This window comes from Aythya marila (genome assembly GCF_965140915.1).
Source record: "Aythya marila genome assembly, chromosome: 1".
NCBI lineage: Eukaryota > Metazoa > Chordata > Aves > Anseriformes > Anatidae > Aythya > Aythya marila.
The window spans coordinates 163,092,628-163,118,529 of record NC_139042.1 but is presented as its reverse complement, the minus strand read 5'-3'; the positions used below and the strand labels follow the sequence as shown (position 1 = coordinate 163,118,529).

General features: G+C 42.7%; 2 protein-coding genes across 5 annotated transcripts; both read right to left on the bottom strand.

Annotated features, from left to right (window-relative positions):
- Positions 1-1,917: 1,917 nt before the first annotated feature.
- Positions 1,918-13,847, bottom strand: WBP11 (WW domain binding protein 11). Of its 3 annotated transcripts, none has more exons than XM_082778050.1 (12): positions 13,714-13,847; positions 11,981-12,147; positions 11,128-11,159; positions 10,472-10,565; positions 9,903-10,099; positions 8,935-9,068; positions 8,157-8,356; positions 7,262-7,456; positions 6,499-6,600; positions 5,309-5,617; positions 4,503-4,685; positions 1,918-3,792 (listed from the first exon to the last, which is right to left on the bottom strand). In XM_082778050.1, exons 2-12 carry the CDS (start codon positions 12,042-12,044, stop codon positions 3,359-3,361), a joined length of 1,944 nt encoding a protein of 647 aa, XP_082634176.1. In that variant the 5' UTR covers positions 12,045-12,147; positions 13,714-13,847; the 3' UTR covers positions 1,918-3,358. The 3 variants fall into 3 exon arrangements, with proteins under 3 accessions (XP_082634176.1, XP_082634177.1, XP_082634178.1); XM_082778051.1 differs by having other exon boundaries at positions 11,981-12,081; positions 13,714-13,815; XM_082778052.1 differs by having other exon boundaries at positions 11,981-12,109; positions 13,714-13,731.
- Positions 13,848-17,837: 3,990 nt separating this feature from the next.
- Positions 17,838-24,284, bottom strand: LOC309876533 (single-pass membrane and coiled-coil domain-containing protein 3-like). Of its 2 annotated transcripts, none has more exons than XM_082756943.1 (3): positions 24,186-24,284; positions 21,395-22,135; positions 17,838-19,440 (listed from the first exon to the last, which is right to left on the bottom strand). In XM_082756943.1, the coding sequence occupies exon 3, from the start codon at positions 19,421-19,423 to the stop codon at positions 18,746-18,748; it is 678 nt and encodes a 225-aa protein (XP_082613069.1). In that variant the 5' UTR covers positions 19,424-19,440; positions 21,395-22,135; positions 24,186-24,284; the 3' UTR covers positions 17,838-18,745. The 2 variants fall into 2 exon arrangements, with proteins under 2 accessions (XP_082613069.1, XP_082613070.1); XM_082756944.1 differs by having other exon boundaries at positions 17,838-19,437.
- Between the last annotated feature and the right edge of the window lie 1,618 nt (positions 24,285-25,902).

Here is a 25,902-nt window from a genome sequence, read left to right as displayed (position 1 = left end):
TCTGAGATGCATATCACAAAATTATGATGAAGTGAACAGTGTGGATAACAGACTACTCTGCTCACCCTGGATACTATCACTGTGGTATTACAGGGAAAATCAGAGACCCCACACCCACCAGGCCATCCATGATACACCTTAAAAAAATAAAAAACACACCTGTGTAATTCAATGGATGTGAATGCTTTGCCAAAGCAAATTTTATTGATCTGTCATTGCCAGAAGCTAAAGACAAGGTACACGGATAAAGGGAAAAAATAATCTAGATGCTGTGAGTATTGCCAGTTTAGAAATGAAACTATTTCACAACCATTTCTGAGTGCTTTCACTGCAACTGGAGGAGAAAAGGTTGGCAGCAATCCTCAGTGCTGGATCTGACCTTCCTGCCATAAGCCTATCACTTGAGTGATTGAAGTATGAGACAGTTACAGGAGCAAATGGATTGAAGCACGAGCACCCCCGGAACCCACTGCTTTGATAAAAACAACAAAGAATTTGTCTGTTTGTGCTCTTTCCACTTAGAACTGTGCTAAAGGCAAGGGGAAAAAAAAAAATCCCCCATGTTAATTTAGCTGAAGACAAGCCAGAGATCAGGTCCTTCAGATGAAGTATGAACCAGTTTCTACATGCACAGTCCCAGCCATGTGTGTTTGCAGCTTATCCAAAACCACAGAACAATGCGAGAAGCCTTGTGAACAAGCACTACACAAGAGGAGGTAGGCACCACCTTGGACTCTTCCCAGAAAATAAAAATTGTTTCCTGGAGAATTTGTATAGTCAAATCCAGCTCTTCTGCCTGGACTCAGAGCCCATCCAGGAGCACCCTCCCCCTATCTCACCCCTACCTGTATTTTTTTCCCTCCCCATGGCATTTGAGAGATCTAGCAGTTGTAGGAACCTACCTCCCTCCTTGCCCTGCCCAGGTTGAAGGCAGGGGAAAAGAAGCTTTGTTTCTGACATTATGCACACTCCTTGTGCATGAAATTTCTTTTTTGAGCCCGCTTATACATTTGGTGAATCCTTTTCCATGTCTGAAGAGGATAGTTACGGCTCAGGCAGATGTTCGCTGTTCCAACAGAAGAAAAAAGTTGGTTCACCTATGTGAGAATAAGGCAAATAGAACCCCTAAACAAAAAAGGTTAAAAATAAAATAATAAATCAGATTTAAGTGAAGGAATGGAATGAATCAAATGACTCCAGCAGGCAAGTGATGTAATCACAGGCCTGCTAGGGAGATTTTCTGGATCTTGAATGACAGGGACAGAGGTCCTTACCCCAGAACAAATTCCTCTTCTCAAGCTCTTTCCTGGGCTGGATGTCTAACCATATTATCAAGACCAAGGTCAGAAGTACGACAGCGATAACCCAACCCCTCCCTTCCCCAAATCATCATTCACATATTTCATTCTAAAGAATAAAAACAAAAACACAAAAATTTAAAATAAACTAAACAGATTATATCCCATAAGTCTTTTCCACTAATATTTAAGATGCTGTTGACACAACTGTAATTAACTTCTGAACCAGGAAGCAATCTGTTGTAAAAAAAGATTGTTTGTATCCAGAAATCATGAAAATAAAATCCAAGTGTGAGTTTGGGTCATTAATCATTTTGTCTCCTTAAAATGGATTTAACCTCAAAACACTGAATGTCTGAGACTTATAACCAACAAAAGGTATTGTTTGAGCTACCTGGTAGTCTGGCAGCCTAAAATTATTATAAACTGTATTGAAATCTAAGAAGAATCACCAGTGTCTGGATATATTCACCTAGAAATTGATATGTTCTTAGAGAACTCATTCGTAAGGCACTAAAGACACCCACAAGACCTTCAACAAGGAAAACAAAGTTCTACCAATCTCTCTTATGGGATATGCTACTTTTAATAGTAACTCTTTGTAGTTGTTGTTTTAAAAGCAGGATAAAGACACCTACATAGTTAATCACTAATCTTGTACTCAAATTCAGTGTTCCAGACAAAATTCATTTGGAAAAGACTTATTGCCCACACAAACTTATTCCACCGGTCTTTTTTTTTTTTTTTTTTTTTTTTTTTTTTACAATGTCTTGTAGGTAGTTTTGTCTACAAGATCCCACAATATTTTATTCTCATTTGAAATAGACTGCAAATATTTGCTTCTTGCATGTGGTAAGGCTTATTAGAATATTGTCTGTCAGCATAAATAATGAAACAAGAGAAACATTTCAATCAAAATCAGAAAAAAAATAAGATGGAAAATGAAAATGCCCTTAAAAAAAAGACCTGCAGCTATATAAACAGCTTCATGAACTTGGAACCAGAGATTTTACAAAAGTTAAATCATCTGTCAAGCTCTTAGACTTCTTTACTAATTTTTATTTAAAGTATTCTGTCCAGGACACATGCAGTGGGTATCTGACATTTGATATCAGGTTAGCCTTTCAAATACATAAAATAAACTTCTATAATTACTAGCATTAGACTTTTTTTTTTTTTTTTTTTACGGTGAGTCCTGATACACTCAAAAACTTCTAAACCATTTCTTATGGCCTTTGTTGGTAGATGGTAGAAGCCTAATTGTATATATTATTTATAATGTAGCTATTGCTCTTCTTTCCTGAGGTTCAGAATGCTGGTATTGTACCCCAAGGCCAGTGAAGAACCTCCTCCCCTTCCATCTGTATTCTATATTTATACATATCACAAGAAAGCCAGTATTTTGATACACTGAACATTTATTGTCTTTCACAAGACAAAATGAAGTTTCCCCTGCCGATGAAAGCCATCAAGAGGACTGTAGAGGGGACAGGGTGCAAAATTCCAGTGTACAGTATACGCAAATTACCTCCCTGACTACCCCGGAAGATGATTGATCGATCTCACTGCAACTAAAAAAACAGGACTATAAAATATTTACAGAAAAGAACAGTACAGAAAATAAAAATTGGACAACCATGTGTGTATGAAATGCTGCTAACACTTTTCTGGCTCCTTAAAAATTGGTTCCACTACCCTCACCAGCGCATTCAGGACGTGAAAGGACTCAGGCAGAGCAGAGGTGCCTCCCACTCCCAAGCCCCCCTCCCCAGAGTACCACTCCCTCCCTCTAAGGAAGGGGGAGGGCTCGAGGGAAGCAGCATCGCCTTACTGACTGTGATTTCCTTCCACCAAGTAGACATGCTAGCTCTGAGAGGAGGTGCCTAGCCACACCTCATCTGCAGCGGTCTCTATTCAGAGCACACTGGGCAAGTTGACCTGTGGGTAGGGAACTGTTCCCTGTCATGCGAGCCCTTTCGTTGCTTGCAGAAGGACCTTTCCTTCTTCCTCCGTGGTGGTCACATCTGTGTTCAGAGGGCAGGAAAGCTGACTGGGACAGGTCACAGGAGACCTTCCATTTCCTTCATGAAAGCTTCATACACATCATCCTTTGTCTGTACAGAGATAGGGGCAGACGATCCAGCCTTAGGGGCAGCTTTGGTTAATGGCAGAGCAGGCTCATCATCCTGTTTTCTCTGGGAGGCAGCCAGAGCCCCTTTATTCTCCCGGCGCACTCTCAAGGCAGTGGGCACGAAGCGAGTGATTTCTGCCTTGGGGTTAGTGATCTGTGGCTTTGCACTGATAGTAGCTGTAGCCTTCTTCTCGATGGTGGCTGCACTGGTGTCATCCGCCTTGGGGCGCTGAATCAAGCTGGGTGGGGCACTCAGCACCCCGGGATTTGGGATGGGAGCTGGGGGGAAGAGCCCAGGTGGAGCAGGTCCTAATGGAGGCACCAGAGGTGGCCGTAACATGCCTGGGCGAGGAGGAGGAATACCTGTAAGACAAAGAGAAAGCATAAGATGGCTCCAAACCTGGGAATTCTAAAACCTCTTTACAAATAAAATGCAAAGGCTCTGAAAGCCAAGGAACGTCAACCAGAGTAGTGCTCTCTTTAGACAAGGAGGGAGGGGAAATACTTAACCATGCACCAATTGCTAGCTCCCACCAAGAAGGTAGAAGGAAGAAGAATCAGGACAAGAAAAGTGCCCCACTGACTTTGAAAACTACAGGATCCCATGTATTGCTCTTTCAAATTTTAAAGTAACCTGAAAATTAAGTTTTTGATGATTTATCCCACTAGAACTTAAGCAGCATCACAAACCCATGGCTAGCGACAAAAACACAAACCACACCCTATCTCCAACTCAGAAACAGACGAACATAAGTTTAAACTCTGAAATTCCTTTTTTTTTTTTTAATGACAGATATCTTGCTACCAAGCTACACACAGCAATATGGAATATATGGAATTATTTGTACCAAAAGAGATACAACCCTAAGGTGCAAACCTGGAAAAACTTACGGGTGTGCTTTTAGCCACATGTACAGGAACAAAGGGAAATTGGAGAAACATTCTTTTAGACTTTAAATAATGCCTTGCTACCAATTAGATGTACTGGCTCGGTCACCAGAGCAAAGATTATAAGCAAAGTGAGAAAATAAAGCAGGGAGAGACTTGGCTCTGAAGCAAACAGAGTACTTTACCTGGTGGGGCAGGAGGTGGCAGGCGAGGAGGGGGCCCACGTGGAGGAGGGCCTGGGGGCAGACCAGGCGGGGGGCCAGGTGGAGGGCCAGGTGGTCGCCCAGGTGGGGGGCCTGGTGGTAGAAGTCGAGGTAAAGGCCCACGCAGACCTGGTAAACCAGGAGGTCTCAGGAAAGGAGGAGCTCCTGAAAGCATACACACAAGAGAAGAGCAACTTAGTTCATGGGTAAAAGAACAACTCCATCAGCTACCACTAACGATCCTCAACACAAGCTTGAAAGGTGTTCTAATACCAACCAGCTGTCAGATTAAATAGACCTGAAAGTCTCAAAAAAAAAAAAAAAAAAAAGGCAGGAGGTGTAGAGTGAAAGTTTCTTGGTTATAGTCAAATATAAGCATCCATCTTCTCTAACCTGGAGAAAGACTCTTCTCTATGCATTGAAGTAATAGTTGGGAACAGCTACTCAGTTAGGGTTATCTGAATTTAAAGAGCTAGAAATGAAAAGTTTTCAGTCAAGCATTTGACTGTGCTTCTGACCTGAAAAGTTGAATAGAGCAAAATTACTGACTAAGTAGCTGTTTTGACGTTTAAGGTTCCCCCTCTAGGAGATAACAGAAATCAAACTGTGGGAGAGACATTGGGAAGAAAACAATACGTTGACCATAGAAGACACCACACAGGCCTCAGCAATTACCACACTGGGCTTCTCTACTTCATGTGCAACATGCTCTGCTTTAAACCTCCCAAACTGATTCAATGTCTGTACAACTGACAGCCTGCAGCCTTCAGAGCAGATCAAATATTCACCTGGCGGAGGGCCAGGAGGAAGGCCAGTGGGTGGTCCTGGGGGCCTCAGTGGAGGGGCTGGAGGCGGTCCTAGCGGAGGTGGCCCAGGCATAGGAGGTGCCTGTATCTGGTTCGCAGCAGCAGACTGGGAGGACTGTTGCTGCTGCTGCGTTGAGGTTGCAGCGGAAGACCCAGTCTCTGCAAGAGCTTCCTCACTGTGTTGCTGCTGCTGTTGTTGTGATGTCTCCTCAGACTCTGAGTCGTCTTCCTCCTCCTCCTCCTCTTCCGAATATTCCTCCACTTCTCTCCCTTCTTCTGGAATTTCCTGACCTGGAAACGAGATGTATTTACAAAACTGGTCCACAGGTAATAACTTTGATCACAAAAAAAATGATCACACAAAATAAGAAGGAAAAAACAAAAATTAAGAAAATCACATTAAAGAAAACCGATGACATTTAAATTACTACATTGAAAAGAAAAATAAAAAGCAAGCACGGATTTAGATAGCTCTGCTTTCCTACGGGAGCTGAAGCTTCTGCTAACAAACTTGAACTGCAGCTATTTGATAAGTCTGTGGGAGTCTGGAGCAGGGCAGGGAGGGCAGAAGGAACATGGAATTATTTCCTATGATCAGAATAGTTCAAAAAGGAAAGAGGGTGGAGAGAGAAAAATCTGTTCTATTTTAATTTTAAAACGTTTATTTAGCCCCCTAAACAGACATAATTCCCACTTGCAAGAAACTGCAACCCTCCTAAAAGATACTGCTTTTCTTCTTCTAGAAAGACACCTCAATCTCAATTCCACGGGTTAATTTCTTTCCGCAAAATTATATTCTAGATAGTCTTAACCCCTGTAGATTACAAGCTGAACACAATATCACCTTTTTTCATTAAGAGCTTCATATTTCATTTGGCCAATTGATTAAAAATTAAGCAAAGATTTAGAAAAGAAAGAAAAATCCCAGTACATATATAAAAAGTTGCTATTTTAACTTCAACTCAATGTGAAAAACATACATTACTAAACTAAAAATAATAATCTTAAAAAAAACACTAATCACAGCTTCACAGCTGACAATCTTAGAAGATCTTACATCATGACAGTAATTCATTTACACCTGTAAAATAGGAATTGCGTAAAGCAAGCTCACAAGAGAAACCTTAACCAGAAATGTAACAGTATAGCTCCACTTTATCTATACCACCCACCTGCCATACGTAACATCATGGCCTGGAGTGGAGTCAGTTCTTTCATGTTCTTTTTCTTTTTCCGTGACTTCCCAGGCATGTCCGCAAACCGTACACTATGACCTGGGGAAAGCAAAGCACAGACAAAAACCAGGGTGAAAATCTGGGGGGAGAGAAAACAAAAATACATACACAAATATATTTCAGACATATGGAAGTCTTTTACCAGGTATGGATAATATATCACGCTAATGTAACAATGCTCCCACATAAGAGTTAGGCGTAGTCTTCCTAGCCTTAAGTTTTTCTAACCTAATATTCTCTAACAATTGTGATCCTTAAAAAAAAAAAAAAAAAAGAAAAATTATCCAGAAGCACTAGTAGTACAAAACGTGGTTATCTCAAAGTAACATTTAAGTCACTGAACAGCAATTATATTTATATTAAGGCTTTTTTTTTTTTTTTTTTTTAATTTTTGTATTTTTTCCCCAATACTTCAGGTGATAAAACAGCTTACACCCTCACTAGGCTAACTCAACTGCTAATAAACAGCTAAATCTGAGATGTACATTGCACATCTTCTCCACTTCACTTCTAGATAGTTTCCTTCTGATCCATTTTATCAGGAAGATTCTTCAGCTGGAATTTAAGTCAGTTAGAACAGAGTTAATCGGATAAGCCAACTACTTCCCCCCCACCCCATTGTAAGGAAAACAGAGAAACTCTGTTAAGTAAATATTCTTTTCCGAAAACTCAAAGCCCAACCTCAAACTTCCCATCATACCTGATTTCTTTTCTTCTCCACCTTCTCTCTCCTTGTCATTATCACGATGCAGGAAGTCCTCACCTTCACTGTCTGCATCTGACCTATCGCTGTCACTGTCATCACTGCTCTCATCATGCTTGTCTTGATCCATATCCTCAGGATAGCCTTCATCCTCGCTGGTACTAGACATATCATCATCGTGCCCTCGCTGTCCTGCAGGAAGCAAAGTATTAGGAAATGCATAAACTCCAAATATACTGGTGTGAAAGACAGAATATTTATGTCCACAGTTCGGAAAATTTTCCTGGAAACCAAGTGAATATATTGTCAATCCTTCACTATTTAGCACACTCTAAAAGAGTATTTTAGAGAGTCTATTTTAAAATTTCTTATTAATAGCTGATTAATTTGCACAGTGAACAAGTAAAGGCAATTCTTATCTATCCTTTCTGGCATGCAATAGGCCTAATCTACCCATTCACAGTTTTCTATGGCAGACACAGCAGTTGTATGAAAAAGGAGAAACTACGTTCTCCTAGCCAAAGTATTCCCTCACTACTTTTTTTGAGGGGTTTTTGTTTGGTTTGTCAGGTTTCATTTTTAGAAAAAGGAAGAGTTCTCTGAGGATATACGTACTATCTCTTTTTTAAAAAAAAAAAAAAAAAAAAAAAAAAAAAAAACCACACATTTCAGCCTTGTTAAGACTACATGGGAAAATAATCTATGCAACGTAACGGAGAAGTTGTAATTACAAGTCACAGTATTTAAAAATACAGCTAATTTTGTTAAATCGTAGATATTATGAAATATACCAAAATATCTCAGAATTGCAAATCACAACATTCTTCAAGTAGTATAAACATCCACATTGCCCAGAGTACACCTTTTAAGAGAGAGATGGGAGAGTCCTTACCTGTTTCAGAACCGTAAGAAATCTCTTCTTCTCGCCTTCGAGGAGCCATCTCTAAAGCAAAACCCACTTTACGGCCATACATCTGTAGGACTTGAGGTGGGGGTGGCCCCGGAGGAGGCCCAGGGGGCTTCCTGCCAGGAGGTAAACGTGGAATACCGAGACCAGGAGGAGGAAGCATGGAAATGGATCGAACTGGTGGTCTGGAAAGAAGACAGGAAATTAAAACCAGAAAAAACACAGACAAGTTGTTTACACAGCAGACTTCCATAAAGAAACATGACTGTTTCAAAAGTACAGTTGTGCCCCAAGGAGTTTACAACCTTTTTGCTTAAAATCAGACAAAAAGAGAAAGTTTCTTAGAAGGCAACCAAAGATGACAAAGCAAGTATTGAATCCAACCACAGAAATACAATGAACTAACCAACACATTGAGAATGAAATAGTATTAGAATGAGAACCAGATACACAAGTAAACTACGAGCTTAAACTGAATACACCAGCAAAACAGAAAAATGCCTCTTAAACTGTCACATAGGTATTTATGCTAGAACGAAGCAGCAGTTTCACTGAAAAACCGAAAGACAAGTGCCAGAAGGTACAGTATACTACTCATAAACCAATTAAAACAAAAACTGTAACAGTAGAGAAATATTAAGGTCTTTCACTAAAAAAAATAAAAAAATCACTCCCACAGAATCCCCAGTTTATGCTACTTAGTATTACCTCTGTTTCTACCCAACTCTTCCCCACTAAAACAGGAACACTTATTTTCCCTCACCCATAGGCTGATGTCTTCTTGAGGATAGAAGGTGGCTGGGCCCCAGGAAGGGGAATGTCCTGTATGAGGATGTTGGAGGGAGCATGTGGCATATCTGGTAACGGGATAGTTTCCACTTCAACATGTTGAGCATTCTGAGGGAAAAAGAAAACAGAGGTGGGTGGGGGGAGAGAGAGAACAAGTTACTTCCACAGAAGCTACCACACAGCCTCGTTACCTTTCAGAGGTCTGCAACACAAGGGACCTGCTATCACTTGCCAAAGGTCTGTTATGAGGGCAAGCTGCCTTGCAGTAGTCAACAGTAAGTTTTCAATACAAAAACCACACAAGAGGTGCAGGCATGAAAAGCTTCAGTCTTTCAGGCAAACCCCAGTCAAATCTCCATCCCCCTTTAGACCTTCTATCCTCAAAGAAAAGCGGCTGCAGACAAGTATGCCCACATCTGTGAAGTATCTTGAAGGCACAAATCACAGGCACTGCATGTTCTAAGAAAAGAAAACTTTAGATACTTGCAGTTGTGCAACATTATGTTCTACAATACAGCTGGAAAGAATTTAAAAGAAAGTTCTTTAAGCAAATGCCAAAAGATACTCACTATTTCCAGCACCAGGTTTAACAGAAATTCACAGAAGTATCAACTGCACACTCACAAACTCTCTTCTTGATACAGAGAACAGATTCTGATACTGATTTGCAACCTAAGTTTCCCTTTTCCCTGTAATTTATTGTTAAATGAAATCAATACATGAGAAACAAATACAGACTTGACATCCCTCATGCTGTCTTCACTGAAATGCTAGAACTGTAGATACAGCCCATTAAACACAAGTGCTTAATATGGCCCACATAAGGTATATATACAATGGTCTCTTATGAAGATCCCACATTTTTTTTAACTGTTGCACGTAAGAGCGGACACTGAAGTATACACTACCACAGTTACAAACCTGAAGTATCACAAGTATTACCTTGACAGCATCAAAATACTGGCTGAGTTGTGATCTTTTCTGCTCATACTCCACTTCCAATTTGCGCAGTTCTTTATAGATGTCAGGATTCTCCTTCTCATAAAGCCGCAAGATACGCTCAAAAGTCTCACGGAGCTTTTTGCGTTTATCCTTTAGCACTTTTTCATTAAGCTGTGGCTGCTGTACTGGGTTAAATTCTAACCCAAGACAGCAAAAACAAACCAGAAATTCCTACAGTTACTCTACTCTGCAACTGTAACTAATGAAACAACTTCAAAGTAAAACATCTCCAGTTCCTATTTTCATGAGTTCCTCAGTCTTGAGACTCTAAGTCACTCCCATATCCTTTACTCAGTGCTTATGTCAGCTATCTTCCCAAAAAGACAAAAACACACTTTGAAGAAATCTACTTAAAACCATAATCAATTCCTGATTATTCATAGAATTTCCCACTCTAAAGCGGGAAAAAACAAGATTGTTCTATTTTAGTCTCCCAGTCAACCCTTGAACTATGTTTTGTGTTTATATAAACCACTGCCTAAGTCCAACACCTGGTACCTCTCACTCACCCATTTCATCCAATTTTTCCATGTCCCGGATGATCTGCTTTGGATCTTTCATCTTCAGTACAGCTGCTCGTACCATCATTCGTTGCTTTTTGTTCTAAGACAATCAAAGATCAAGGAAATCACAACAGTGTCACAGGAAAAAAGAGACAATCTTTGTACCAGTTACTCTCTCAATATTCCCAGTCTGCAAAAAAGGCACCTCAAAATGCTTTGCAAATACTAACCACAGCACAAGTCAGCAGCAAAGATATTTAAAAAAACATGAGTTTTAATTCCACTACCTCACTACTTATAAATGCTTCTATAATCCAATTAAGACACATAATAAATCGTGCTAACAACTAAAAAAGTTTATGTTGTTTTTGTGATTTTTTTTTCTTGTTGTTTTTTGTTTTTAAATTCCCAAGTATTTACAACAATGCTGTGGAAAGCTGTAATCACCAAAAGTTCAAAAACATAGCAGATGACGTGATATGGCTGCTCAAACCCAGACGTCTGTGTTTTCTTAAACCACTTACTCGGACAGTATTTTCCAAACTAAATCTTACAAAATCAATCGACACGTAGCTGGTCTGTTCATCTGCCATGTGTCGTTACAATCACAAACACAACGAATAGCACAGGGAATGCCAAGTAAATGTTTCTGGTCTCTTTACCTTCTTTAGTTCTCTCTTCCGGGCTTCCTTCCCTAGAGAGGGTGGAAGAAAAAAAAAAAAAAAAAAGGAAAAGAAAATAACTTGAGACAATCAAATCCATGAACAACTTTACCTTCAACAAGACTAGTGCTTTTTTTCTAAGAGTTCATTCATTTTACAAAAAAATGCAACTTTTAAGGTCATATTCCCATTGATAGAAAAATACAGTGTGAAATACATTCCTATTTCATATATGAAATGGATTTCAAGTCTAGAAATAGATGCCTATGTTATGTGTGTTATACAGAAGGAGAAGGAAATACAGCATTTCTCCACACGTCCAGAAGCTGGGGTGTTTTACACAGAAAAGAATAAAAGACAACACAAGTCATAGCAATTCATGCAAGCATGAAAGGATTGCCACTGAAATGTAGTGCCAAGGAGCAATGATGCACTTTAAAAATAAGTAGGTTTGGAACACCCATCTGAAATGAAGCATTCACAGTGGAAGTCTGGGTTTTCTGTATCTGTTTAGCACTGATGCCATTTGGGATGTCACAAAAAGGTAAGACAGAGTTGGACAACTCCCTCATGTAACCACAGCATTTGCTAAATTTGACACGTTCCTCAGGTTCTAGCCTCAGACAAACTTCACCCTAAGAAGCAGCTTAGCCAACAATTAAGTAGAGACCTCAGAGCACTGCTAACTGCAGTCAAAAGTAAAATACTGCAGAGCAGCCACAGCACACAAGCAAGCAGCCTTCTCAGGAAGTTCTTACACCAGACAAAACTGAGCTTTTTATCTGTTTCCAGAGACACAGATTTACTCCTTATCACCCCCATTCCCTTCTGCTTAGATTTTATGCATACTTACGGGCCTGATCTGTGGGATTCATGAACTTCCCACTCTTGGTGGATGACGTGGATCTCCGCCCCATTTTGACTGTTTTTCTTCTGTCTCAAAATGAAAAAGATCTGGAAACGATAACCTCAGTTTCAGGTACTGCACACAAGCAGTATGAGTACACTTACTCCTCCTCCCTGTATCAGCAGTAGGTTGATAAAAAAAAAAAAGAGAAAACCCTCAGATACTGTGAGATCTTCAAATCCTACAGAAGTTCAGACATTCCCATCAAAACCATCCTATTTTAACTAAGTGCCACTTCTTAACTATGTACTTACAACCACTTAACCAAGTACCTACTTTAAACTAGTCAGTTTGGCATTTGCTCCAGACTTGAATTTAGAACCTTCTTGCTTATGGTATGGAAGGGGGCAGGGGAGCACATTCTGCATATCAGAGTTATTCTAGCTTTTCATTTACTCCCATAAGAGCTCTCCATTTCAAGCATTTGTTTCCCACAAATTCCCTTCTTCCCTCAGGCTTCTAAGCTGCTCTTGATCTCTCCCCAGCAACCACCATATCCATCAGAGTGCTCTGCACACATTCCTGCCTTTTTCTGCTCCTCACAGACCACTGCCACGCCCCTGCCCCTATGCTACCTCCATCAGCACTGTTTCAAGCTGCATTACAATGACCAAAGAAAGAAGTTTATTCTGAGGAGAGTTATTTCCTTTCTTTAGATGTTTTAGAAGACCTTTAGAAGTTCTTTAACTTATAGACAACTTCAGTAGCAGTTAAACTACAGCCAGGCACATTGCCTTTCTCACAGCTTTAATTTGTACCTTTTGGTACAAAATTCTCACAGCTTTAATTCGTACCTTTTGGTACCCCTTGCAACCCACCACTTTAGAGAAAAAGCAACCAAACACACCCAGATTCCACGCCAAAATCTGAAACAACCTCTAAGATCCAGGAGCTGATGGGATGCAGGTTTTGTCGCCATCCTGTGTGCAAACCAGCAGCATCCAAACAAAGACTTTGTAAGCACAATCTACAGTTCCCCACAGCCTCACCCAAGTCACCAAACACATCTTTCTTTCCTAAATGCAGGAGATGCCACCTACAAATTGCTGAAGTATCTACCCTCTTAAAAATAAATAAATAAGCTGAAGCGTCATTTAGCACATTAACACCTCATGGAAAGGCTTCTTAGCAAGCTCCTGGAAGCGACCACATTCAATGTTTGTCCACTAAAAAACTACAGAGCTCTGCTCATGCCTCACATCACCAAATTATTCTCATAGCTGGCCTGCTGGCATCTAAAGCACCCCATGGTTTGGGAACACCAGTAGCGTACCTCCTGCTCCTCAGACTACGTGTATTTTATAATAATTTCGCGATTTTACAGATGCTACTATTTCCTTCCATAGGAACCAGAGCCAGGATTCCCATTTGCACCCCACGCTCCCCAGACACCTCACATTTCAAGAGGAACGAGAAAGCTCCTCAAACCTCCATCCCAAACCCTTATCGGGCACAAAGCAAAGAGCTTCGAAACAAAAAGGACGGGAGGGGACAGGAAGCAACCAGGGAGCCCCATCTACCGTTTCGCGGCCGCTGGGGAGCGAGGCAGAAGCCTCCCATGAGGCGCACGAAGGCCTCTCCTCCTCCCCCGAGGGAAAGCAGCGCAAGAAACCCGCTCCCTACCGCTCCCGCTCCCTCCCAGCCCGTTCCCGTTCCCGTCCCCGTCCCGCTCCTCTCACCCCGGGCCGGGCCCTGCTCCCCCCCGGTGCGGCCCCTACACCCGCAGCGCTGCCCGCCGCCGCCGCGGCCCCGCCGCCATCTTGCACCGGGACGGAGCGGGGCGCCGCCGTAAAGCACGGCTGTCGCAACGCGCTCCGCTAATGGGGACGACAGCGCGCCCACCGCGACTCTATGGTACCGCGACTCTATGGTTGGGCTGGGCGGAGCAGGGGCGGGGCTGGCGGCCGTTAGGGGCGGCCGTTGGGGGGGGGGGGCGGTTCCCTGCTCTGCCTCAGTGCCCGCAGCGCATCTCCTGGCAGAAGTCCCCTGTCAGAGCCCCCGTGAATTCCCAGAATAAAGATACGTGGAGGATGCCCTTGTGCCGTTCTGTAATAGGGAGGGGGCGAACTTGGAGCTTTATGAAGAATCGTTGCAGGCAAAACACGAGGCTGTGAACTGCAGCACGGTGACACCAACAGCAGCCGCAAGCCACACGGCACCCAAGTTACCAGACGGTCACACCGGGAGCATTTCCAGGGCCAGGGTCCTGAGAGCTCTCAGCACCTCAGACTCACCGTGTGTGCTCACTGTGCATACAGGCAGCAGAGCCCCTTGTGCCTCTTTGGGCTTCTATGTTTGTCCTGCTACTGGGAGGAATTTGTTGCAGTACAGATTTTCACAGAATCACAGAATCACAGAATTTCTAGGTTGGAAGAGACCTCAAGATCATCGAGTCCAACCTCTGACCTAACGCTAACAGTCCCCACTAAACTATATCCCTAAGCTCTACATCTAAACGTCTTTTAAAGACTTCCAGGGATGGTGACTCCACCACTTCCCTGGGCAGCCTGTTCCAATGCCTCACAACCCTTTCGGTAAAGAAGTTCTTCCTAAAATCCAACCTAAAACTCCCCTGGTGCAACTTAAACCCATTCCCCCTCGTCCTGTCACCAGGCACGTGGGAGAACAGACCAACCCCCACCTCGCTACAGCCTCCTTTAAGGTATCTGTAAAGAGCGATAAGGTCACCCCTGAGCCTCCTCTTCTCCAGGTTGAACAAGCCCAGCTCCCTCAGCTGCTCCTTGTAGGACTTGTTCTCCAGACCCCTCACCAGCTTCGTCGCCCTTCTCTGGACCCGCTCAAGCACCTCAATGTCCTTCTTGTAGCGAGGGGCCCAAAACTGAACACAGTACTCGAGGTGCGGCCTCACCAGAGCCGAGTACAGGGGGACGGTCACCTCCCTAGCCCTGCTGGTCACACTGTTTCTTATGCAAGCCAGGATGCTGTTGGCCTTCTTGGCCACCTGAGCACAATGCTGGCTCATATTCAGCCGACTATCAACCATCACTCCCAGGTCCTTCTCTGCCTGGCAGCTCTCCAACCATTCCTCTCCCAGCCTGTAGCTCTGCTTAGGGTTATTGCGCCCCAGGTGGAGGACCCGGCACTTGGCCTTGTTGAACTTCATGCAGTTGACCTCAGCCCATCGGTCCAGCCTATCCAGATCCTCCTGCAGAGCTTTCCTACCCTCAAGCAGATCGACACACGCACTTAACTTGGTGTCATCTGCAAACTTACTGAGGGTTCACTCAATGCCCTTGTCCAGATCATCGATGAAGATATTAAAGAGGACCAGCCCCAGCACTGAGCCCTGGGGGACGCCACTAGTGACTGGCCTCCAGCTGGACTTGGCTCCATTCACCACGACTCTTTGGGCCCGACTATCCAGCCAGTTTCTAACCCAACAAAGCGTGCGCCAGTCCAAGTCAAGACCAGCCAGTTTCTTCAGGAGAATGCTGTGGGAGACGGTGTCAAAAGCCTTGCTGAAGTCAAGGTAGACCACAGCCTTTCCCTCATCCACCCAGCGCATCACTTTGTCATAGAAGGAGATCAGGTTTGTCAAGCAGGACCTGCCTTTCATAAACCCATGCTGACTGGGCCTGATCGCCTGCTTGCCCTGCAAGTGCTGTGTGATGACTCTCAAGAGGATCTGCTCCATGAGCTTCCCTGGTACTGAGGTCAAACTGACAGGCCTGTAGTTTCCCGGGTCAGTCCTCTGGCCCTTCTTGTAGATGGGCGTCACGTTTGCTAGCCGCCAGTCAACTGGGACCTCCCCCGGTAGCCAGGACTGCTGATAAATGATGGACAGTGGCTTGGCCAGCTCCTCTGCCAGTTCTCTCAGTACCCTTGGGTGGATCCCATCCGGCCCCATCGACTTGTGCACATCCAAGTGCCGTGCCAGGTCACCAACCATTTCTTTGTGGATAGTGAGGGCCACATCCTGCTCCCCATCCCCTTCCACCAGTTCAGGGTACTGGGTATCCAGAGAACAACCGGTATTGCCGCTAAAGACTGAGGCAAAGAAGGCATTGAGCACCTCCGCCTTTTCCTCAGCTCTTGTTTGTAACAATCTCCCTACATAGGTTTGGGACCAACTTAGACTCATTTTGCCTGTTTTACAGTTTCGTTTCCTCGTTGGAGTTGTTCTTATCAAGAATATGCACAAAGTACAGTTTTAATTCTAATCTTTGTTCAAAACAACAGGATGCATGCTGCGCTGAGTTCAAGAACAAAGTAAAAAGAAAAACAGAACTGTCAGTAACACAAGCAAATCCCATGATTTTCTTATTACTGGAGCTGGGGGAAAGAGTTTGGGAAGGTCTTAAGGAGATCAGTGTTTTGTGTGTGTTTTTTTTTCACCTCAAAACTGCCTCATGGGGCTGGAAGGTGCCATACACACCCTTCTGTGAGGTCATGGGTGCCTGCCCCACCTCGCTCAGGATTCCGGCCTACCTCATAAGCAGAAAAGGCTGCAGACCATCAGCCTCCAGCACCACCAACATCTTCCAACATCTCATGGACATAACACCTTAACACCTGCTTTTTCAGGGAAGATGTCTTTCTTTTAAGACCACCAGAAACAAAGATCTATCAAAAGGTAAATACAAATTGCGTGGATTTATGACCTTCATTCCATGTCCTTCCTCCCCCAAACTGCTTAGCATTTATTTTCAAAATGCCTGAAAAGTGCAATAGATTGGTTTTTATTTGGCTCCACTATTCTCCTACGGCAGTGATTAGCAATCTCACAGGCACGTACCGAGCTTGTGCTTTTTCTTCCTAAATTAGAATGTACATTTGCACATAGAAAGTGAGCAGGAACCAGGAATTCCTGCCTCTCCAGCACTCAAAGTATTGCTGCTTCTGCTGATCGCTCGCCTCTAAACAAATACCCCTAAACTGAGTGCCATGTGGGTCAGGAGCAAGGAGAAGTCATGTCTTATAGAAACTAGCTGTTTCAGGTCACCATGTCACCACAAACATTGTGTCTAGGTAAGGAAATGCTTTTTGTCTCCTCTGAATTGCCTCTCCTGAGCCACATCGCCCAGTCTGCAGCTTGTGCTGGTCCCTGGTTTTCATTCCAGCCCTGGCCTCTGAGCCCCCTAAGCTCCCGAGCTCTGGGCTTTGTCCCTAGCGGCTGTGAGAGCTGCTCGAGAGCCAGCAGCTGCATTCCCATTGCCATCTAGTGGCTTCCTCGCAGATGAACACAAAAGAAAAAGGAGTCGGAAGATAATGGTTTAGAATGGGAATCGTAGGAGGCTGGCTGGGGGGGGGGAGGGTGGAATAGTTAAGAAGACAATGGAATGGAGAGCTTCTTTGATGTAATCTCACACGTCTCTTTATTTTCACAGGCACGGTCTAGCTATTAAAATAAACGTATAATATTGAATATTAACAAGTACGTATGAATTTGAGTATGCTTCTAGTATGGGGGGAGCTGGTACTCAAAATGGATCTATACATTCTACTGACTGTAATTTTACTAGATTAATCGATCATGGAGACAAACAAGAATTGATAAACTGCATGTATAATGAAGATTTTAATCTTTTTCACGATTTGGTTTGAGATCGATCTTTGTGACAACAACAACAACAACAACAAAAAAAAGTATATGAAAGAGAGCTCTTAAAATAGATATTTTTTATTATTTTTTTTCTTCAAAGATCAAAACAAAAAAAAGGCATTCTACGCAAATCAGAGCTTGACAGCAAACCATGTTCTTCTAGCTTTCTCTTTAAAATCTGCAAAATAAGGACATTTGAGAGCACACTGCAAAAAGAAGAATCTGTGCATGTTCTTGGCAGTCCCCCATTGGTGGCTTGTAAAGGACTTGAAAACAAATTCAGCACATTAATAGGGCTGTAATCCTACCAACCCTTGTTTAAGTGCATAGTGCCATGTCAATAAACAGAGCAGCAGCTGTGCACAGAAATGTTCACCTGTGGGTGAGCAGGAGCAGGGCAATACCGAGCATGAGAGGTTACTCACAGTCAGACACGCCTGCTGCTCTACAGCTGCTTTCCCTCAACTGTGGGGCAAGGTTGTGTGTGTTTGGCTGTAGGCCCATGATTTTCTTATCTGTTAATCTGCTGGCATTAGATTTTATTTAAAGATCTCTGGCTGGCTCCTCAGGCAGGAATGGGACAGGAAATGTGCTTCAGCTAGTCCTTGTAATCGCTTCTGTGAACAGGGAATTGAGCCTATCAGATTTAGAACAAATCCACGTTAAGAGAGTTTAGCAACTGCACCTGTTGTGATGAACCATCTAGATGAGGATATGGAATGCTTTGTTGAAATAATTGTCTCCCATCATGATGTCATTTTGACAAAGCAACTCGGTAAGAGAAAAATCACACCTTCTCACCGCTACTGTTTCAGCAGTGAATATTATTGTCACCACTACTAATAACGTTTCAAGGTTATCTACAATGCATTCTGGAAAACAGCTGAAAAGGTGCCAAGTAGTTAAACTGTTGCCTCCCAGGAGCACCTTTAAGCCAGTTCACTATCAACATATTTCTGTGCCAGTTCTCTGATCTGACACATCTATCTTTTCTCTGCTGCCACTAATAAGAAAAAATAATAATAATAATAATAAAAAAATCCAAAGTTCATCTACTGTAATGAAACAAACAAACAAACAAACAAAAATATCTGCAGGAGTAGCTGCTGCAGTCATTGTCACAGCAGGAAAGAGAACACTGACTTCTTTCACTGAACCTGGTGTCTGACTGAGGAAGTCACTTCATGTATGGCACGCTGGTATTTTTCTGAGGCTTCTTTAAACTCAGCCAGATGCTCCTCATAGCTTCTCACGGCAGCCAGGAGCTGATTCCTCTCCACAGCTCCCAGAATGGCATGCAGGATCATTTCAATGCCGAGCCCAAGAATGGTGATGCTGATTCCCCCAAGAACGGATGCCCCGATCTGGGCAAGGAGGCTGACGAGTTTGCTAACAGTGAGAGTTATAAGGTTGGAGCCAATTAGCTTGATAGCTACCATCCCAGCTGTAGAAGTTGCTTCTCCGAGAATGATGGAAAAAACTCTATGGGCTATTGCAAGTTTCTCCAGTTCAGGCTCTTTGATGTCATACAGCTTCTGGTATAGCACAGGCTCTAGCTTCTCCTTCATGTCACTATCAATCTTCTGCACCTGACGCTGAATCTCACTCATCGCTTGAATGATAATGTCACAGTTTTCCTTGACAGTGCTGCTCTCTCTCATCTTGATGTGGCTAATAGTACATCCCAGGTGTGTATTCAGAACTCCAGCCAGCTCATTTGTTGCGTGGAAATTCATGGACATGCAGTCAAGCAATTCCTGGTGCAGATGGATCAATTCTTGTCGTCTCTTGGGGTTATCTGGATAAAGGAGGTCACTCAGCGCCATTCCTCAGAAGTCAGCTACTTCAAGAGATCAAAGAAAGTTCTCACTGTTTACACCCATAGTCCCAGCCCTTAAAAAGCAGTGAAATGTAAGCTGCTTTGTCCCTGCCCCACCGATTCTTTTTATACTCAGCAAATCAAATCCCAAAACATAGCTTGTAAATCTAGAAATCTTAAACATTGATTCATATCATTAGCCAAATGATTGCAAAAGGACCTTATGAGACATGAGAGCAACAAAAACAGCTAACAAACATGTAATTAGCATATTGTTACAATGAGCATGGGTCTTTCTTCACCTAGGAAACTGCAGATGGTAGAAGCCGAACTCGTTTACTAAAAAACAGAACAAGCTCATCTAGTCAGCAAAGTCTAAAATAAGCTGTGGAAATGAAAGGCCTGTTACCGAGGCACTTTTGTATCAGCCTATTTTTTTCAGTCAGTGGCATCTAATTTTTAAATGACTGTGATGATTGGTGGAGCGCGCACAGTCTGTACCAGTGTAAGGGTGTTTAAAGCCACTCCTTGCATTTAAGAGGAAATGTTACCATATAAGACATTTGTGTGCATGCTAATCAACTCACATTTGGGAATTCAAAGAGAACGGCAAAATTATCTATCCCAAACACATCCTAACCTATTGCACCTTACACACAGCTCCAACTGTGTTTTCTTCCCTGATATTTAGTCCCTTTTCCCTCATTGATTCTTTCTTCAATATTCCTAATCACATCCCCTTCTAATGCTGTCATTGAATCCCCGTTGTTTTTTCACTGGTGAATGTCAAGCATTACCTGCCTGGCAAGATACGGCGTCCAAAGTGACTGAGTTATCAGTGATTGTGGAGTTACTTCTCATCTCTAAGCTTCTATAATCAACCCCGTGCCACTTTCTCTTAACCCATCACCAGCTGCAAAGTAAAAATGCTTTAGCATGATTTTGACTTAGATGCGTGCATCTTACATTGCAACAGGGGCAGATTATGGAGGAGTAGGATGACTGGTTTCTTGTTGGTACTTTCATTTTCTCAACCCTTTTATTGCAAATCTGGGCCAACTTCATGCGTTACTTTGTGTTTTTCCAAGATAAGTCCTTTCTTGCTCTTGGTGCCTACACACCACAGCTATAGGTACAAATAGTTGTGTGTAGGAGACTAGCTAGATTTTTCTTCTTAAAAGATTCATTTGTGTCATTTTGGTCCTCTGGAGTTCTTGCGTTATCTGCTAACTGCAAATCAACTGGCACTGACCCAGCTGTATTTCACTAAACACACCCTCCCCAACAAGATCACTGTAGAAACAGAATGATTTCAGCAGTCCTCTAGACAGCTTTTAGTCTCAGCTTTGAAATACAAACCAGTCTGAAGGGATATTTTTTCCACAGTGTTTTGCACAGCAGTGTACATTTCTTTCAGCCGCTTACCTTGCATCTCTGTTAAGAGAATAAACTCTTTAACTCATCTTTCTTCAAGCTGGAGCAAGCAAAGTTCGTATACAGTAAAAGTTTGTGATTTTCAGGAGACATAAAACCCTGCCAGTATAATTTCATATCAGCTCTGCCTCTGGGATGTTGGTGGCGTGCTCTCTGACTCAGTGTTATGTTAATCCTTTCCACTCCAGTGACGTTTTGTTGAAAGGCCATTTGTTTATGCTCATTTGCAGAAATTGAGAAGAAAAAATATTCCAAAAGGAACGGCACATCAGTGAACATTTTACATACTAGAAAGCTGTGGAAGAGACTTGGAACATCTATTCTGTCTGAATCATTCTTTCATCTTCCTGTGACTGCTGTTGATTTTATGTCCTTTAAACCTAAAACAGCCTCTTACTCTTCACATTAACACTTTTTCCAATTTTTACATTTGTTTTCTACAGTTAGGCAGACACCACATATATCTCTGTATTTCTGCTTATTTCTCGAGCTCCCCAGAGATTTTTCCCAGAGGATTTTCTAGTTAAACATTTAGACTGCCTACCTGTTTTTGCCTGAGTGCTCCTGCAATCGGATGAATGCGTACAGGACAGTGATCTCATCCTCTTTCCCCTGTGTTCCTCTGGTGGTTTCCAGCAGCATCTGATGAGTTAGGAATCCAGAGCTGGGCTTCAGCTGGGTCCTGTTGCCTGCCTGCTTGTCATCAATTTTATTATGTGATGTTTACCCTGATTTTTCTCATTTTCTCCCTCGTTTCCCCTTCCTTCCAATTTTAACTCAGTTTATTTGATGCTACCTCAAAATTGTTATTTCCTCCTAAGGCCACCTGTTCCTGAAGAGAATAAGTACAGCATGAATGTGTCTGCCTATGACAGAGGTACCTTCACAGGTACCTGCAGCCAGGGCTGGAAGGGGAAGGTATTACTTGCTGATCTCAGGATATAAAACATGTTGGGAAGCACTTTTCATTTGTATGGGTACAAGATTTGGTTTCCTATAGGGATTTATACATTTTTATTTCTGTTTTTGAAATAATGAATTGTTGTCATGACTGGTTTTGTACACCTGTGAATTATGGAAGAAAAGTTGAACAGTCCCACATAAATACAAAAAACCAGCACTGACAGTGAAATCAGTACAGGCTTCATGTGTGCCAGCAAAACAAAATCTTGTAGTTCTGCATTCATCCAGGTTAGACTTCTTCCAAGCTCTGATCCTTCAAAAGATGGGCCTCCTGCCCACAGGCATCTGGTTGCCAGTGTTGTCTCCTCAGGAGAGAGTGGTTCTAAGATGAAAGCGCAAGATAAAGCATAAAATGAGTAAACTGCAATTTCCAGCTTCTTTTCCCATGAAAAAATGAGCTATTGTAGTCAACCCAGAAATAGAGTACCAAACCCCACTTGTCTTCAGAGCTGTAGACGTGAAGATGAGCTTTGAGAGATCAGTAGTCATTTAGCTACCACTATTACATGTCTGCAATGATCAGTTAGTTGCTCACAGCTTTTTCCCATCTGTGACTCCTGTTATTAACTGAGAATGTTATGTAGGCCTGAAATACTTCTTCAAATACAGGACTGAAATGAATTCATCAGGCTGGCAACTGCCAGTGACACATCCTGTAGTCTGGAAGCCAGTTTTAGATTCTCAAGGTTAGCGATGGGTGCCAATTCTCTTCTGAGTCTCTATCTATCCTTTGGAACATGACTGAAAATCTTTTAAACAATAGTCAAGCAGTTTTGTTCCTGGTTTACTCCAGTTCTTTAAGGAAGATAAATAGCTGTTGCTTCAAATCTTTATGAAGTCTGGGGAAAGGACTTCGTCTGAAGTGTCTCTCACCCTTCTTTGGTGCAATTCCCCAGGTTCTTTCCTCTGGTGCTCTGGGAGTGGAAGAAGATGTGGAGTCCCAGAGACAGCTCTGGATGAACAACGGTGGATACTGAAAAAAAAAAAATTGCTATTTCATATGATTTCATACCACTTGCTTCATGGGAAGGGAAAGAAGGAAGAGGCAGAGTTGAGCTGCATACTGAGAGAAAAGCCTTAAAGAGTATGGAGTGGGATGGAGCTGATAAAATTTGTCTGATGCAACCAGTCTGTCTTCCCAGGGCTCTAGGAGAGACAAAGACGATATCGGAAGCAGTCCCTCAGCAGCATGTTGTCCCAGGACTGTGCTGGCAGTTGGCCTTGGGAGTTGGCCTTGGCCTCTTAGGTGTAAGCAGAACAGCAGAACTTGCTTGGTAGTCAGAACAGTAGCAAGAGAGGAGCCAAGGCAAGGAGAATGTTTTTCACTTCCACCTCTCAAGGAATGCTTGCAATGTCTAGCCACTGTGTGAACTGACAGACACGGGTCACTTCACAGCAAGCACTAGCCTGAGAAAAAACACTGCATTGCTCAGCCTTCAATTGCTTTGCCTGTTGCATGTAGATGACTCACGCATTTGACTCTGCTGTGTCCATTCCCCCTCCCCAGAATACATTTAATTCTGTGCAGACCCACCAGTACATACAAACCAAAGGGTTCTATTTCTAAGGACGATGTAAAGTAGATTGTTTGATAGGACTTCCATACATTCACCAATAAACATCAAAAAGGAGAGAATAATTCATTTACACTACTTCTGTTGCTTTTCAGATGACATGCTGAAGGTCAGATCTGTAATTCCTGCATCCACAAGAATAAATACACTAGCAGCTGTTTACACCACATTTTGCCGGCCTGCTTGGTAAGACCCCTTCAGAGGCTAACAAAGAGCCTTTTCTAACTCTGAACACCTGGAGGGAGGGTCAGGTAGTTTGATAATTTGTAATACTAGTTTCAGAAATGTAACATTCTAGATGAAAATATTTTCACTCCCCCACCCATCCACCCTTCCCTGTCTCCTGGATTTCTTCTGTTTCCTTTTCAGAGCCAAACCCTCACTCCGGAAATGTTAGCCTGCCTCGGTCTTCAGAGTGATAAAGAAAGGATCGTTAAGGCCTGCGAGAATCTGTATGGCTTAGTATACATATATGTCTCTTCAACCAATACAATATTCAAAATCCTCAATCATTATCTTGGCACTGAACTCCCCATCTTGGCAGTAAAAGAAAACTTTAGCATTAAAGAGAATCTGCAGCTCCTGATCAATGCTTTGAAAGAGATGAAAGCCACAATGGGATATGATGAAGATGGAACCGTAAGCCCAACATTTTATTCTAGAATTGCTGAACCATTCAACACTTTGCAGGACAACGTGGCTACAGTAAAAGGTCTTTATAATAATTATAAGGGGATTGTAGGAAACATGGTGTGTGCATTTGTTGGAGTGATGTTACAAAGAGATAATTTCCCCCACACAGTAGAGGCTGCTGTTCATCAGTTACTGAGTTCACCTGCTTTATCCCTCCATGTATCAGAACTTCTCTTGGACTATGCTGATATCGCTAAGATGCTGCAACAAAATGAGCCACCAAGCACCACAGAAAGCGACTCCTCCTCAGGTGAAACATCACAACAGCTCAGACTTCGTTCTCTACCCTCCTCCTCTTTAATTTTCATACGGACCCTCCTTCGAGGACAGAGAACCATAAAGAAAAGCCTGGAAACAGCAGCTGACTACTTAGAGGAGGCTTGTAGAGTGCTGAAGCCACCTTGTGAAGCATTCCATAGCTTTGTTAGAATGCTGGATTCCTGCGTCCCAGCAATAGCAGAAAACTTGCAAGCTCCATAAATGTACTGATGTGTTAGAAGTTCATCTTGATTCCTTTAACCCTCGATGGAAAGTTTGAGGAAAGTTTGAGCATGTCCGTACAACACATATCTGCAGCAGCTGCTTCTGGTTCTCTCTGTAGTTCTTTCTGAAATCTGTACTTCGTATCTCCGAGCATTTAGGCGTCAAAATAAAGTTCTGTTGGTAAACTATTTGAAGTCACTGGTAAAGCAAAAACAACAAAAATGTGGTGTGAAATATAAATACAAAATAAGCTTATAGTAAAATAGTTCTGTATTAAATCTGTTCTAACTGTGTGGACAAATACGCCTCAGGATTTCAGGAGCAGTAGTTCAGCTGGACAGAACATGCTACTACATATCAGACGATGATGGTCTCTGCCATTGCATATGCCTAAATCTGGTACCTGCAATGCTGATACTCAAGCTACTCCTTTTAGTCTACCCAAAACAAACAAACAACCAAACAAAAAAAAAGACCCCCACATTCCTTAGGTATCTACATTTCTAATGCTCAGGTGCCTGAAGTTCTGCACTCCTTGCCACAGGATTTCCAAGGGAATGGCACCTCCAAGCTTTCATGGAGCTGCTCAGAGAGTAAAGCAGTTCACCCAGGTGCTTTTGAATATCCTTACCTTTAACTAATAAGCTGGTCAGCGACTTGTGCAGTCCTCTTATATTCAGATCTCATTTGGATCACTAACTTGTTGCTTACCACTTTGGAGAGGTGATGGTGAACACAGCTTCCTGCCAAGTTCACGGGTGACTGAGAGGTGTTACCACTCAGGGGTCATTTATGAAACATATCAGTGAGTTTCAGTTCAATTATCTGGTGACTCCACTGCAAAGTTAAATCACCACAGCTGGTCTCCTGACCATAGCCTCAGCCCAGGCCCAAGGGGTGAGGAACCACGGGTGAAGAAGTAGGGTAGGCATATTGGAAGGGGGATTTTGCAGGCAGAAAATGTTCTTTATCTTTTCCACATTGTTATGTTTTGGGGATGGAAGAACTTCATAGCTGCTCCAGTTTGGGCATCTAAGGCCCCAAAACTGGTAAGTAAACACGTAGAAGTTCAACCCCCAACATTAGTCATTGCAGAGCACTGAAGCAAAAAGACAGGTAAATACATTTCAGTCACATCCAACATGTGACTGAATTCATGGGTAAAAGAACAATCCCATCAGCTACCACTAATGATCCTCAACACAAGCTTGAAAGGTGTTCTAATACCAACCAGCTGTCAGATTAAATAGACCTGAAAGTCTCAAAAAAAGGCAGGAGGTGTAGAGTGAAAGTTTCTTGGTTATAGTCAAATATAAGAATCACAGAATCACAGAATTTC